At 39.3% G+C, this 17,240-nt stretch overlaps 1 protein-coding gene across 5 annotated transcripts in view; it reads right to left on the reverse strand.

Annotated features, from left to right (window-relative positions):
* Positions 1-1,962: 1,962 nt before the first annotated feature.
* The window catches only part of afap1 (actin filament associated protein 1), a 154,823-nt gene continuing 139,545 nt past the window's right edge, over positions 1,963-17,240 (reverse strand). For 4 of the 5 annotated variants that reach the window (XM_028475013.1, XM_028475012.1, XM_028475015.1 and 1 more), the window contains 5 exons: positions 13,340-13,475; positions 10,997-11,164; positions 10,726-10,916; positions 7,066-7,233; positions 1,963-5,248 (listed from right to left, as the gene is read on the reverse strand). In XM_028475013.1, the coding sequence (XP_028330814.1) occupies positions 5,222-5,248; positions 7,066-7,233; positions 10,726-10,916; positions 10,997-11,164; positions 13,340-13,475 (690 nt within the window). In that variant the 3' untranslated portion in view covers positions 1,963-5,221. The remainder of the gene's footprint in view (positions 5,249-7,065; positions 7,234-10,725; positions 10,917-10,996; positions 11,165-13,339; positions 13,476-17,240) is intronic. The other variant, XM_028475011.1, reaches the window with a different exon arrangement.

Genomic DNA, 17,240 nt, shown 5'->3' on the forward strand with positions numbered 1-17,240 from the left:
TCATTACTAGTGCAGTGCCCGTAGGAAGTATGGATTGCTAATTTGCTATATAAAAGTGGGAGGAGCAGTAGCTTTTTCATGGATGGCCAAATGAGGTTGTGTTTGAAGGTGGGATGTCAGGGACGTTGAGGTTAGTTTGTTGGTTTAGTTATTTTACCAGGGATTTAAAACTTAAGGTTAGTCACAGGTGCAGGAAAGTTGATGGTCTATCAATCAATCAATCAATCAATCTTTATTTGTATAGCGCCAAATCATAACCAATGGTATCTCAAGGCACTTTACAGTAGAGCAGTCTTAAGGACGGACTCTTCATTTTATGGATACACACATATGCATATATACGTATATACACATACATATGTATCCCACACCCAACATGAATTCATCATGGCGGCAAGGAAAACCTTCTGTTAAGCAGCAGGAACCTTGTGTGGATCCCATTCCTATGATGAACAGCCATCCACGTTATGCTGTGTTGGGTGTGTGCAGAGAAAAGGGTGGAGACAGAGCCGCTGAGTCTCTGTAACTCCACACTAAGGATCCCACGGACCTGCAAGACAAAAGCCAGAAGGAGTACAGGAGCAAACACACAAGGGAAGAAGCAGACATAGAGGGAGTGTTTGAGAGAGGAATGGGACCCTCTCCGGTCCCTCTCTAACCTAAATGACCTCTCTCTTAACGCCCTCTCCAACCTCTCTCCAACCGAGCATGCCAGACCCCCCCCCCCCCGGCAGTCTATGCCTATTGCATCTTAATTATGAGCTATGAGCTGGTTCCTAACTAAAAGCTTTATCAAAGAGGAATGTTTTGAGCCTAACCTTAAAGGTAGAGAGGGTGTCTGCCCCCCGAACCGTGGTTGGTAGATGGTTCCAGAGAAGTGGGGCCTGATAACTGAAAGCTCTTCCTCCTATACTACTTTTAGAGATGAATGGAACAACGAGTAGTCCAGCATTTTGAGAGCGTAGTGTTCTGGGGGGATTGTATGGCACTACAAGCTCCTTGAGATAGACTGGTGCCTGTCCATTTAGGGCTTTATAAGTGAGAAGAAGAATCTTGAATTCTATTCTATATTTTATGGGAAGCCAATGCAGAGAGGCTAATACAGGAGTAATGTGATCTCTTCTCCTAGTTTTAGTCTATAGATGTTGCAGGAGGTGAAGTAGGAAGGTGCTGAGTCATTCCACAACGTGATTTATTTTAGGTTAACAAATTGTTATATTTTGATTTTATTAATCATTAATAGCCTCTGTAAAAAATAATAACTCCTCATTTCAATTGTTTCTTTTTTTTAAAGCTATAGGTAGCCATTGCAAAAGAGTCAAAGGGCCACATTAGGCCCCAGAGCCACAAGTTGCAGAACCCTGCTCTGGGAGAACCACAGCTGAACATCTGGCCTGGCATCATAGTCCATCAGATCTGGTCCCTCCATTCTGATTCTGATGAGCCTGTAAGCGCTATCGCTGAGCTCAGCACGTTTTTCCTTTTTACTGCTGCTCTCAGTGAACGGCTCGTTATGCCTGGCTTCTTTCATACATACTTTCTTCTCTCTCTCTCTCTTTTCTTTAATAAAAAAAATACCTTATTTTTTAGTGTGGAATGTTAGAAAAGACTTGATCAAGTGATGTCACTCCAACGGAGAACAATAGTCAGCAACAGTAGGGATGAGAGAAAAGTGACAGATGTATTATTAACCAATTGGTTACATCATTTTTCACCTTCAACATAATATATACAGTATTCTACAATTGAATAAAATAAATAAAAAATGAATTCTAAAAAATAAAAAATAAATAAATCGAAAAATCTGAAAAATTTAATCCGATATTAGTTTTCAGGTTAATATCGGACCAATATCCGATAGGGACACCCCTACTTCATACCCAAAAACATTTGTTTGCAGGAGAAAAAAGTGGTTTTGGGGTTTCATGATTCATGATAGTCCACAACAAACCAGCCGAGACGTTTGCAAGAGATTTATTTATTCATGTACAAACGTGTGTCTCCGAGTTGAAGAGTGTCTGAAATATATAAAAGTAGAAAATATTTAAGATGCAAAAACGAAACAGTGATGTATGAGTCTATAGCCCCGCCCCCTCCCACAATGCAATGTAGAGCAGGTTCACATGAACTAACATCATACATCCTGTTCAGTCTACACTGAAATAATCTTCTGGTAATAATACACTGTGACAGGCAGAATTGTGAATTAACAGACAAAATGTATTTACATGACAGGGAAACATGGCGTAGCAAACAGTGTGCATGCAAAAGCACCTTTATACACCAGTCAGTGGCAAAGGAACGACTGAGACGAACAAGCATGACTTTTACAGAGTTGTTTTTAATGCTTACATTAACTTAGTGGAAACTGCCAATGAGACATTTTGTAAAATATGTACTTTAATAAAACATAAACCAACTTGAAACTTGTATTTACAGCATTAGTGGGAGTTGTGAAATATGGTGACAAGACAAAATCCCAATCTTTTATTCGAAAAATGGACATAAATATAAAACAATGCCACGTTTGAAAACTATTTTATTTAAATTAAGGTTATTTAATAAATATGGGAAAAAAATAAAGTGGGATTCTGTCCCCTTTTTTAAAAAAGGGTTCTGATTTTGTTTATTCTGATTTTTTTCATCAAAAACAAAACAAAAGATAAAAGCAGTAAGAGTAGCTGGTTGTGAGTTACAGCTCGAGTTTCCAAACATCCCTGAAAAAAAAAACCCAAATCAGATTTGACCCTTTATGAAAACAAAACTATAGAACTGATAATGGGCAAACTTTGTCCTATATTTCAGTCAAACTGACTGTTAAAGGTCAGTGAGATTATGAAAGGGTTTGTTTTTTTAAATCCAAATGTTTGAGTTTCCCACCAAATGTTGCCTTCACACTTTAAAGCTGCAGGGGACAAAAACATGCTTAATAAAAAAAAAACAAAAACGCTTTTGCAGTGGAGTGTAAAGCTATTTTTTTTTTCTTTTTTAAAAAAGCACCTTGTAACATATTAGAATGACTCGTATGTATGTGTGTGTTTGTGTGCATGCAAGTGTATTTTTTATGTTGAACAATCTAAATCACAGTCTTGAATTTAGCAGAACACACAGCATTGAAACATTAGTCAGTGTATGGATAAAAGGTTTGGAATGTGCCGAGACATTGGAAAACACACACACGTGCACACACACACGTGCACACACACACGTGCACACACAGGCTTCAGTAAACAAGCTGGACTTCATGAATAAGAAAGCTTTAGCCAGTTGTAGTTTTTCTGATGCTACATGTCCACAATAGGAACTATTTGCCACTCATCTTTTATTGACTAACACACTGTCGTACATATTGTTAAACATCAAAAAATGGGTCTTTAATGTGATAGATTTCATTGTTGTCATGATTATTAACGTGAGCAGAAGCTAGCTGCTGAGTGTCGTGAGTAAAACGGCAGCCAAAGCGTTCTCACGGTGGTCATGTCCTCTCTCCTGTTGATTTCTATGGTAGAATGCGTCACAAACTAACTTGTTTTTATCATTCATCACATCTGAAACCACATTCTCAAACAAGGAGCCACCAAGTATTTAGGACTATTTCCAAATAATGCAATTGTCAATAACTAATGAAGAGCCGAGGTTAAAGCAGCCTAATGTCCTGACTTAATAGAGCAAACCAACATTTCAACCCATTACAGCGTTGTGTTTACATTGTGCCAGATGCTTTTTAGTCGTTAAAACAAACACCATTAATGTTCAGCACTCAAGTGTATTTACGCTACTTGGAGATGAATCTGTCATCCACAGTTTATATTGGATTGTTTTCCCAGGCGAAAGAAACGCATCAAATGTGGGCAAAAAATGAATTCAATGTATGATGGTGTGACGTGTGTGTTTGATTGTCAGCAGAGAGACTCAGGTCTAACTCTGAGCTACTGAGTCCGTTAGCTGCGTCGAGCTAACAGAGCTATGAATAAATACTGAGCAATAAAGAGCCAGAAAACCTTCAACACATCTGTGTGCTGCGTCTTCAACGTTTACCTGCTCACCAGTCTGCTACAGATGGATTCAATTCAGTTATACACTATTAACCAAACCCAGAGGTTTTGGCTAAAAACACCTCAAATTAAAAAAAATGTTTGGTCATGGGCACTTAGTCTATACTATTGACTATACTATAAGAACAATCTATGCTATGCTAACTAGCAACTCATTAAACCTCTGTATTCACATCATCTCAATTCAACCTACTCGCCACAGATTGCAGAGTGCACAGCTGCTAGTTTTTATAGGAGGGGCGGGGTTAACAGTGGTGGTTTTTCGTGACGTAAGAATCCACAAAAACGTCACATGCCAACATAATCAGCCAATAGCTAAATTGAAGAACAATGGGACACTTTTGGACACCAACGTGTTACTAGTTCCTTAACCTTAACCCTACCTAACCTAACTAGATCTCACCACCTAATCCAAAATGTCAACATAGCTCCAAATGTGTCATAACTTAGAGAGCAACACTTCATGACACCTTGTTCATGCTAATGACAGATAATGACAGCGTAGTGTCATCCTGATGTATAAAACTTAGAGTAAAGTGTGGCCAAAACTTATTTTAAATGTAGCCCTTTTCAGAGTTTAAAATCATCCATATTACGTACCATTGGCGGGTTTTCACCTTCGACTATACCCTATGATGCAGTGTGTGGCTGAGATGTCGGATGTTTTTCCTCTGGAGGGTTAACAGATAAATGTCACAATAAACCTTGAATCTCATAAACTGAGCCCCACGCCCATTACCAAACTAGTCAACACTTTCACTAAGGGGAATGTGTGCTACTTTCAAGCAGTGTTGGTGTGTGTTACAAACTTTAACCATTAGATACAATGTAGAAAATGGGATTGTATGGAAAGCTACACATAAGACACAGATACTTTAAATATATCAACATAAATAAAGAAAAGGGAAGCGTGTATTTACTTTAGACATTTACAAATAAATACTTGGTCTGACTTTTTTTTTTACGAGTGAAAAAGTCTGTTTTTGCCTGATAGCACGGTGACAGTGTGTGATGTTTGGTGTTGATGTTTCTGAGGTCTTCCACGTGTGCCTTTAGTCTGCTGAAAACCTGTTACTGGACCTTGTCAATGCTCCGCTCATCTCGCTCCGTGTGGGATGAGTTTTAAATAAATATATACAGATTTTCTTCAGAAACGCAGCGTGGGTTTATGTGCCGCTCTTCTGCTCCCATTCCTGCAGAAAACAAAGGCTCATTTAGTCATTTTGGTGAGTACAGCTGATTACAATATGTGACAGTCACCTTTAAAAGGTGAGGCTGCAGACAATGTGGAGACATGTTTTCTCTGGCTTTGAACATTTCTCTTAATATGGACAGACAATATTGTTTGCTAAACTCCTCACTCTGTGCGTTGTGTTGTGGCTAAAGTGTTGTTTTTGGCTAATGCATTGTGTTGTGGCTAATGCGTTGTGTTGTGGCTAATGCGTTGTTTCTGGCTAATGCGTTGTTTCTGGCTAATGCGTTGTTTCTGGCTAATGCGTTGTTTCTGGCTAATGCGTTGTGTTGTGGCTAATGCGTTGTGGCTAATGCGTTGTTTTTGGCTAATGCATTGTGTTGTGGCTAATGCGTTGTTTTTGGCTAATGCGTTGTGTTGTGGCTAATGCGTTGTTTCTGGCTAATGCGTTGTATCTGGCTAATGCGTTGTATCTGGCTAATGCGTTGTATCTGGCTAATGCGTTGTGTTGTGGCTAATGCGTTGTTTTTGGCTAATGCATTGTGTTGTGGCTAATGCGTTGTTTTTGGCTAACGCATTGTGTTGTGGCTAATGCGTTGTTTTTGGCTAACGCATTGTGTTGTGGCTAATGTGTTGCATTGTGGCTAATGCACTGTGTTGTGGCTAATGCATTGTGTTGTGGCTAATGCATTGTGTTGTGGCTAATGCATTGTGTTGTGGCTAATGCATTGTGTTGCGGCTAATGCATTGTGTTGCGGCTAATGCATTGTGTTGCGGCTAATGCATTGTGTTGTGGCTAATGCATTGTGTTGTGGCTAATGCATTGTGTTGTGGCTAATGCATTGTGTTGTGGCTAATGCATTGTGTTGTGGCTAAAGCGTTTTTTTTGGCTAATGGGTTGTGTTGTGGCTAATGCATTGTGTTGTGGCTAATGCACTGTGTTATGGCTAATGCATTGTGTTGTGGCTAAAGTGTTTTTTTTGGCTAATGTGTTATGTTGTGGCTAATGGGTTGTGTTGTGGCTAATGCATTGTGTTGTGGCTAATGTGTTATGTTGAGGCTAATGCATTGTGTTGTGGCTAATGTGTTATGTTGAGGCTAATGCATTGTGTTGTGGCTAATGTGTTATGTTGAGGCTATTGTGTTGTGTTGTGGCTAATGTGTTGTGTTGTGGCTAATGCATTGTGTTGTGGCTAATGCATTGTGTTGTGGCTAATGCATTGTGTTGTGGCTAATGCATTGTGTTGTGGCTAAAGCGTTTTTTTTGGCTAATGGGTTGTGTTGTGGCTAATGCATTGTGTTGTGGCTAATGGGTTGTGTTGTGGCTAATGCATTGTGTTGTGGCTAATGCATTGTGTTATGGCTAATGCATTGTGTTGTGGCTAAAGTGTTTTTTTTGGCTAATGTGTTATGTTGTGGCTAATGGGTTGTGTTGTGGCTAATGCATTGTGTTGTGGCTAATGTGTTATGTTGAGGCTAATGCATTGTGTTGTGGCTAATGTGTTATGTTGAGGCTAATGCATTGTGTTGTGGCTAATGTGTTATGTTGAGGCTAATGTGTTGTGTTGAGGCTAATGTGTTGTGTTGAGGCTAATGTGTTGTGTTGAGGCTAATGTGTTGCAGCTAATGTGTTGTGTTGAGGCTAATGTGTTGTGTTGCAGCTAATGTGTTGCAGCTAATGTGTTGCAGCTAATGTGTATAAACCTAAATTAAATACAACAGTTTCACACAGCACACATGATGATCTCTGATGGAACACAACCAGTGATTCTCAGCAGTGATGTTCAGTGAACCAAATGTAAATAAAAACGCTTGAACCTTGGCCTTCCTGAGGACGTGTCCCCTGACAGGTGAGGGCTTTTTGCCGCTCTGCTGTCGGCGCAGCAGTGAGGCGCTGTTAACGGGTAGAGAACAGGACTCAGTGTCACTGGTGTCACAGCTGGTGAAAGGGGAGGAGTCCTGTGTACGCCGCAGTGTTGCTGGTGACTGTAACACAGACATGATGAAATTTTACATTTTTTACACCTATGCACCCATTTGTTATACTTTGAGATTTGCTTTAAATCGAAATGCATTATAAATAAAATGTATTATTATTAAAAAAGAGAAAAAATTAGTGTTCGAAGACATGCAACACACTGAACTAACAATAACTTGTACAGTAATACACAGAGGTGTGGGGTTGGTTTTATCTAACTACGCCTGCTGCTATATTTGTATTTCCCCCTTTATTACAGAGGAATGTGCACCCATGATCAGGAAGTAATGGCCCGAGAAATAAACAAGATACTGTCATTGGACTTTTTGTGAATAAAAAGTGTGTGAACGCTTCAGGCTTTATTGCCAAACTACAGCAGATCTTAAGGATTTGGTGGAATCAGAAAGTTTCACAAATCCCAGATTGACAAGTTCAGGTATGTTTGTATTCACTGCTAGGGCTGGGTATCGATTCAAATTTCCCAAATCGATTTGATTCGATTGACAATTCTCGATTCTCTATTCAATTTACGATTTATTTTTGATTGATTTTTGATTCAGTTAAGGATATCACGCAGCACCAATTTCACTTGGATATGGAAGACATTCTTATTAGAACTAATGATGCAAATAGTAGAAACTACAGCTTTATCTTGGTGCATCAGTAAAAATATGAACATTTACATCAATAAATGAACCTCATGCTGCATTAATCGTGTACATTTTATTTGACATGACCTGAGCAGAACAAAAGTGCAATGACTTAAATCAATTCAAAGCACAAGGCAGGCTGTGTAACTAAAGTGGCAACAGACACATTGTAAACTCAAAACATTCTCATTCCTTTGAGTCTCACAAACGTTTCCAGTGGCTACACAACAAATCTAACTGTATAATAAAAGACACAACCATAAAAATAAATAAATAAATATAAATAAAAGCAAACAGAAATTAAAACGATTCTGAATTGTCTTAATGTATCAAATAAGCCAGGTCTTTGATAAATGTAAGAAAATACTTTTAAATTCATGTCGACAACAATCTTCAAGAAAAATTCTTTTATCAAATTTTTTTTTGCTCATCATTTGCAGCTGGAGCGCAGGGAACAACCATGATTTCCCATGGCATCATGTTTACATGCGGCTTTCTCTGCCAATGTGCCAATGTGCGTCTTGTTTACATGTGTTCTGAGTGTTGATTGGCTGGAAGGCTGGGGAGTGGGCGGGCATAAGCGGGGAAAGAGTAACAGTGTGTCAACACATTCCGTTCCCACGGGGAAGTGTGAGTGAATGACGGCGTGAGACGGTTCTTTGTTCCTAGCATCGACTATTGTCTACAGGTTACTACGACTTCCATTAAAACCTGTAAAACTGTGATAACAGCTCAAATCACGTCCTTACAATACCTTTTGGGTAGAGCTGCGGTTTGTGCCCTCCCCACCCCCGCCCCCCTAACGGCACTACTAATCTAAAGGCAGCAAGACGTATTAAAAGGTTCGATTCAAGGGTTTTATGAATCGATATCGGGGTATACAAAGGAGGATCGATTCAAATCGATTAATCAATTTTTAAACCCAGTCTTATTCACTACTGACAGGGATGATTAGTAGAGGCACAGATTTTCCGTTTCATCGTCTTACCCTGTTTAGATTACTTTACTGACTTCCCTAAATCTTACCAAACATGCTAAATAAGGGCTAATAGATTCAATTACTGTTATTCATTTTACATTTTATATGTTTTAGATGGGCTTTTGATCCTCAGTTAAACTGGAAAAATACCACTGAACTGTGTGATGTTGTCCCAAAACATTATTTGTGCAACCTGTGATTATCACCAACAGGCGAATAACCCTAATGTTTTGCAGGAAATCCCACACAGCTGCTTGATCGGAGGTGTGATGCTTCTGCTGTGACGTGTCACCGGGTAGAACGATGACCAGTTCAGCTAATACATTATCATCTTAACCTGTCTTTGTACCAGAGCTTTAACAGATTTGAATGCAGTCATAATAATCTGAACCGCTTGATCTTCACAACACATTAAAATAGGATGGCAATTAATAAGAATTTAGTGATTCCGATTCCATTATCGATGCTGCTTACCGATTCGATTCCTTACAGATTCTCTTATTGATTCTCATTGGCTGAGGGAAACAATTTGTAAATAATACAAATGGATTTGTTTGCTTTAACTCTTTATTATCTTATCTTTGTCTCTTTAATTTCCTGCAGGGATATCAGCTCTTTTAATCCACCAGGTATAGATTGTTTTCACTGGATAATAATATATACAATATATGACACTTTGGCTACAAACTTTTGAGAATATTTACAGTGAACTTGAACAACTTGATCCAAAACTAATTCAGACATGAAACAAATAATTCTTCTCTTAAAGAAATAACATATTAACCAAGAGTACAGCTGCACTTATCAACTGTGGTAGATTAACTGTTTTTGTGCAGAAAAAATGAGCATGTTTGCCTTGTCAGGAAGGATACGAGATCGTTGTGGACTGAGGAAGTCTCCAGCTGTGGAGAACACCCTTTCAGATGGAGTTGAGGATGCTTGGACACAGAGACATTTCTCAGCTAAAGCTGACACCATTGGCAATGTGTCCCTCTTCATCCACCACCAGAGGGCAGTGCTGTCTTTGGTTGGGATGGGAGGAAGGCTTCTATATAGTTGGACTTCTTGATCCACTCTTTGGACTATGTAGAGCCCTATAAAATCCACGATGACGGAATCGCAAACGGAATCGACCGTTGAAAACGTAATTCACTGTTAAACGCAGAAATGGACAAAATCGACATGAAACGCTGTCACCGGAACATTTTTTTTTTTAATGGGAAGACTGATTACGTGCACCGCCCGCCTTCCTCCCGTCCTGGCTGCTTCAAACACCGCCTAAATCACCCGAAACACCGTCTAAACTGCCAAAAACTACACAAATCATCAACGACTCCTAAACACAGAGCCACCGTGCTCGTTAAACTTTACGATGTTTGTGAATCTCCGTCCGTTTCTCGGAGCGGCATTCCGTGAAAACGTGATGTCATCACGTACTTGCGACGTAAGAGGAACCAATAAGTGAAATTGACAGGCAAGCAAACAAACAATTCCTAGGAATTGGATTACTGGGAACCGGTTCTCAGAAAAAAACAATTTTTGATTCCCATCCCTACATTAGAAACACAGATGAAGCTCTGCATTCATTTTTGAGTCACAGAATAACATGATCACTAGCTGTACGACACTTTGAACGGGATTATGGGCAGAATTGGACATACAGTATTTGTTGGTTTATCTCATTTTCTGGAGAAAAATAGTCTGTAAATATGTGATATTGTCACAAAATGTGTCAGACTACCTTTTACGTGACAGAACATAAATTCCGTTTTCTGTCCGTTTTCTGCAATCACAGACAATCAATGACCCAAGCTCAGGTGTGAGGGCTTTAGGTTGGCTTTGTTAAAACCATTTGTGTACTCATAACTGACCTGAAGACCAGCAGAGCCGTTTTTGGGTTCGATGGTGAGACCTAAAGTGACTCCTCCGCTCAGAGCCTTCTTCAGGCTTTCCTTCACTTCTGTCAGCTCCAGCTCGAGGTTTACCCGCTCCTCCTCCTTCTTCCTGCACTCGTCCTCCACCTTCTTCAGTCGCTCCGACAGCGAGGCTTGGGATCTTTTACCTGATGGAACAAAGTGTAGAAAGCACCTCTCTAACCCATTTATGCCTGATGTGGAAAGAAGAGGTTGTTTGCTTTCTTACCAGTAGCTGCCTCCACTGCAGAGCGCAGACTGCTCCTTTCTTTCTTTAGCTGGGTCAGATGGTTCCTGATGTCTTGCTTCTTCTTCATCAGCTCATCCTCTTTAGCCTGCAGTCGTTTGGCATCGGCTTCCACTCGATTCTTCCCGTATTTACACTGTTCTGCATCTGCTTGAATGAGACAAGATGAAAATAGAGGGTGTGAGCACCTACAATCTAACCTAGATATAGATGTTCGTTATTAGTATTTCCGATACTAACCGATACCAATATATAAACACAGCCTCCCCCCGCCAAACCTAATTTTAGTTCACATAATATACATAACAAGTTAAAACAACATGTTAACCACAAGCCTCTTTTCTCCGAAAATCCCAGGCCCACAAAAAATTACTTTTTCAAAGCTTCTACATGGCTATTTTTTTTAATTAATGGTTGCAGATGATGTGGAATTTTGGAAATATATGATACTGAGTGACAATCGTGTTTTAAATACAAAAATCTGTAGTCTGCCTAAAAACCCTCCAGAGATTGACATCAAACATAAAGCCATTTCTCAATAGGGAAGGCTACAAAGCCAGAAATAATAATAATTGAACTAATGTATGGACATAAACTGAAGTAAATTTGGTGATAATAATAAACAATAGTTTTTTTTTCAAAGTTTGTGCTGTGCCATGCGTAATGCTATTTTTCCCTCCCAAGGATAAAGGAGGTGCAAAGAATGTTTAACTGCTCTTTAGGGACAAGAACATGGAAAGATCCTGGCTTTTAATCAGCCTTTAATGTCTTGCAACAGGTTGTAAACACTGAACATTCAGATATGTGTAGTACGTAGAACGGTGCGGTTAAATGTCCATAGAACTCACACAAAAGGAGTCTTCCGCATCTGTTAGCAACTCTGGGCACACAAGACTGAGCAGTGCACAGCAGTTCTTTTGACGTTACGTGGTGAGGCATTCAATGCGCCTCGGAAAGTACAGTGCCAAACAAATAGGCTTTCAGACCGAAGAGACCTGCCGTTTTACGCACAAGCGCTGTGAGCTCATTGGACGGATTTCTTGACTGAGAAATGCCTGGGTGTTTGTAATGGCGAGATCTATCTGCAACAATTTATCAAAATATAGAGTTTTATGCACACCGGAGCAACATTTGATTAGAAACAACAAAGGTACTGACTTTTGCCGCTGTGTATTTTCAGATTTTGTGACGCTGTTTGAAATGTAGCATACCCGACCTGTATATCAGTAGATTAGGCTCTGTCTGTAGTTTCACGTAGTGTCTTGCAATAAAGCTGTGTTTATTTTGTGACTCACAGCAGTGGGAAAAGCCGAGTTTGCAAAGTTGTCGACCTTTCCCTCTTTGAACATAATGGCCAGGTGTGTGTGCTGTGGTCTTTTGTTCTGAATTTGGGTTAGCTACAGTTTTAGCTGAGTTTCTCAGGATTACAGAGAGGTATAGAATGTGTGATTTCATTCATTCTGTACAACATTTAGACCCCCACGGAGCTGGGGGAGCTGCCCCCGTGAGCGGGTCCGGTGGGGTTGTAAAGGTTTTCAAAGTGGTCCCACCCGAGATGTTCTCCACAAATAAACTAAGGATAAATAAAATAAGTATACTTGTTCAACTTCAGTAAAGAAAAAGTGCAGTATTGGTTTTTAACAACAACTTTTTCGGCCTCAGTAGTTGTCCAGACTAAATATCCAAGCTGTTAATCAGTTCTAAGAACTTGACAACAAAGTGCCTTTGACAATGTTTACTGTGAAACTGTAACAATACAAAATAAAATCTCAATATTGTGCAACAAACATATCACAAATAACATCTCTTACATAGTAAATGAGGTGCAGATTGATTAAGATAGCTAGCAATTTAACATTACCTTAGCGTTTAGTCCATGAGCTAGAAATAAATATGAAACTGGGAAAAAAGATCTATATTACCATGTAAAAATGCTTTAGCTCACAGAATGGAGGTTAACAAGACATTTTTAATAGATCTGATGAGTCGTGTGTCTAATTTCCCGTATTGAAGGGTCGGGTCAGGATACCCAAATGATATTTTTCTAACCACTAGTTACCACGGTAACACCATCAACAGAGCACATTCAGTAACACAAAGCTTGAGGCAGAGCAGCACATATTGGTTTTTCAATATCTGTGGGAAAACCAAAACCGATGTGGACCGATATTACATGTGGCAAATAGTGTCCGTTGATATCTGTGGGTCTATAATATCGTCCATCTCTAACCCTAGATGGATAATACAGATTTATAGAGCATAATGAGGCACACAGAAACAACTGTGATTTAAGAACGTGTGAACCTTTGATGATTTCTCACTTACTGGAATTGTTACGTTTCAGAGAGGCAGTTGCACTGGTCCCATTGAGTCCACTAAGCCCATTTTTCTTTGGCTGATTCTTTGGTGCTGACTTCTGCTTAAACAGTCCATTGCTTGTTGCTCCTTTCTTACCTTTAAACTAAACAGAGCATCACAAAGAAAAAGCTTTGTTATAGGTGTGAGTAATACTAACATCATGCATACTATAATATATAGACGTAACATGCAGCGTTTAAACCCGACCAAAATGAACCACAAGTCCAGAAATGATCAAATGTGAGCTATACACAAAATTCACACATCATGATTAGCTAGATACAAGAACTCCTTCTAGTGTCTAATCAAAAAAGGCCTTGTAGAAAACAATATTCCAGAATACAGAGTATAACACTTTTTAAATTCAAGGGTTTTATGAAGTGCACTTTTAAGCAGTAAAGTGCCGAGCAGCAGATTCGCAGTTAGGGATTTTGACCTGAAGGTAGAGTAATGTTGAAATACTCAAGACCAGCCTCCAGACCACATTTTGAAGGTCTTGGTCTCGTCTTGGACTGGCTGGTCTCCAGATTCCACATTTAGCGTTAGCTCACTGTTTGTTCTGCCTCCTTGGAAATTTCCTGAAAAAACTGGGACATCAGTCCATTTTACATCTAGACAGAAATAGCTCTGAGCAGTTACTTTAGGCCTCATTCACCTGACAAATGAACATCTTTTTTTCAGATATTTAAAAATGTTTCTGCACTTGTCAAGATTTGAGGTGTTTGCTTGTTGTGCTTTGAAAGAGTTGCAGACTCATTGTTTTTGTCTGTCAAATGTATTTAAAATGAAACTAGAATTAAAAAACGAATGCGCTTGATCTGTTTAACCTTGTCAAGGTTTTCAAAACGGACTTTTGTGGTCTTGGTCTCATCTTCGTCTTGACTTCTTCGTCCCGGACAGTGAGGTCTTGAGTACGACACCAAGGTCGAGGGAAAATTTGTCGCCTGGGTGGAGGGTATCTAGGACAATGCTACTGGCCTTTCTGATTCATGTGCTGTACATTCCTCATATTTCACAGTCTTGGAGAGTTATTTTACTGTTGGCTCTGTTAAAGTCCACCAAAAGAGAGGGCAAGTAAGGACTCTTAAGATCAAATGTGAGAGAAATGAAGTAAAAACACTTCTAATGCATCTTTCTAAGGGACTCCACATCCCACAATGTGAGACAGAGTGTTTACAGTGGAGATGAAAACACACTTTTGAGCAGCAATTTGAACCTTCTATATTATTTTTCTTCAAGCAAATTATCTTCCATTTATTGATCCATACGAGCAGTAGCTGCGTTTCCATGTCCCTTGGAAATACGCAAAATCTAAATATCAAATAAAAACTGGTAATGGAAACACCTGAATTACGAAAAACACTCAAATGTCGCTAAAAGGTTTTTACGCTTTCATGAGGAAGAATTTCAGATGTTTCGATATTGAAATGTGTCCCACTTGGAACTATGGAAACACCTTTTCCGCAAATACATGTCACAGGATATGACGTGCCTGGTCACATGACCACTTCTCTCCGAGTAAACATGACACGGTACGTGTGGACAGACATTTCTTAGCATTACACTTAAAAATTATTACTGCCACATTAGAGGTGAAGCAACAAAGGAATGCAGCGTGTTATAAGGAGGTTTGGAGCGTCCGTCTTTCTGCAGCAAAATCTCACGGGATGAGATTTCACAGGAGTTACAAGGCTCCTGCCCAAAACTAACTTAAACAGAAACACATTCAAAGCGCAAGTATACTTTGTCGACATTTAGAAATATCGTTTTTATTTTGCAAACATCTGTAATGGAAACCCAGCTATTGTCTTTATCTGATCCAAAGTTATTGTCTCCAGCAGCTTTAAAGGGCTCAATCATACTTCACTCCACGCAGTGAGCAGGAAGCAGCCCAGCTAGTACTACACCACACTGACCCAGAACCTGCTCCTTGCAGTGCTTTGGTACTTTGTGGTCTCGGAGGCAATGTTGACACCCCCTGGGCACACCACACACAGCACACACATCAAAGAGGTGGTGGGGTGGAGGCAGTGCCTTGTTGGACACCATGTGGTGAATGGAACGACTGGTGGCACCAAGAGCGGGGTCGTAAAAGAATAAACTACACGCACAACTTACACAGGAAGGTTGCAATTAGCGCTGGGCAATATATCGTGATATATTGAGTTTTCTATTTTGGCGATATAGAAAATGCCAATATTGCCTATATCGAGATACAATCACACAGTGCAAATCACATCATACAAGTACTGTATGTAATATTATTCACACAGTTAAACAGTTTCCTTTACAATTTTCCCATATTTGTGAGATACTGTATATGTTGTATAGCTTATTTTGAATTTAAACACTCGTTTTAGGAGTCGCTGCTTTCATTAGTTCTACAGTACTGCATTAAAAAAAGCTCAGTTGGATGGATTTAGTGCGTCCTAACCCAGACCTTCCCCTAAACAAGCCACACAACAGAACTCACTCACACGTGCTGTCCCTTAGAGGAGAAAAAGCCGAGAGTGGCACATTTTGTACAGTAGTTTGTTAATGAATGTGCCTGCTTGGTATTTTTCAGCAGCAAATTTAACCTAGAATGATCTTACAGGTAAGACTTCGAGTCAAAAATATTGAGATATATATTTTATATCACCATTTTGAGTACTAATATTGAGATATGAGCTTTGGTCCATATCGCCCAGCCCGAGATGCAACGGTGTAAAACTTGTACAGCTCTAATAGGGTCTGAACATAAAGCAAAAGATGAACAGAGTGCAGACATTAATGGAAGAGAGTGGGTGGTCCCGCATGTGGCAAACACTACTTGTTAAAGCAAGGCCAGTTGCACGGGGGATCATGAACCTGTGATGTAAATGAATTAATCTATTATTCCGTGCATGCCATCACGATTTCCTTATATTTTTCATGCTTCTAGAAACAAATTGTTATCATGCCGCCTGGAAGGAATTTCAAACAGATGTGTTTAAATAGGAGCTTATTTCCCTAATGGTAACCCTAAACCCTTAACATTCCCCCCAGCCCTAATCCCAACCAACCCTTTATTATTAGCTGTACCACATCATTTTACATGACTTGAGTTAGTGCAGCGGTCAAGGCTTCCGTCTTTAACAGGGGCAGCAGGGGTTTGAATCCCACTGTGACTTTTTTCCATGTCAAGCATTATTTTCATTTCAAGAAACACAGTAACAGACAACAGTTAAAAAAGTAGCTCTAAGCAGAATCAGAAGAATGAGGAAATCGTTTTGTAAAGCATAACACAGTAGATTTTAATGAACGAGACAGTTTCACAATCCCCCATAAGATACGGTTAGTATTAAAAAAAAATAATACTGACATTCTTTATCAAATAATAACTACTAAACTATATAATTTTGTCCCATGGGACCAAATCCAATCCGAATGCTAGTGATCATAACGTCTTACGCAATGACTGCGATCTGTATTTACAAACATTAATACCATCCAATATCAGGTTGATCAATGCTAATTGAATCTTTAAAAAGACACATTCTGTATATTTTAGTTGACTATATCTATAACAGGATTAGTTTACTAAAATTAGACTGATAACTAAAGTTTGACTAAAACGAAGTCAAAATACTAAAACTAAATACAGATTCGCTGCACCATAACTTGAACTTCAGATTATATGTATTGTCCAAAACATAATTCTAATTCTAACTGTAATAAAATGTTACAAAATATGTCATTGTACTAAAATTATACATGACATTTGGATCTTCTACATTATTCTAATAAGGGATTGGGATTCTGTCGCTGTCATCGTCTTGAGGCGTTTTTTTCTTTTCAGGTGTTTCTGCCTGGAAGTCTTAAGTGTAACACTGCAATGCAAGAAAAC

The sequence above is a fragment of the Gouania willdenowi genome, chromosome 18, assembly GCF_900634775.1.
Source record: "Gouania willdenowi chromosome 18, fGouWil2.1, whole genome shotgun sequence".
In the NCBI taxonomy this organism is placed as follows: domain Eukaryota; kingdom Metazoa; phylum Chordata; class Actinopteri; order Blenniiformes; family Gobiesocidae; genus Gouania; species Gouania willdenowi.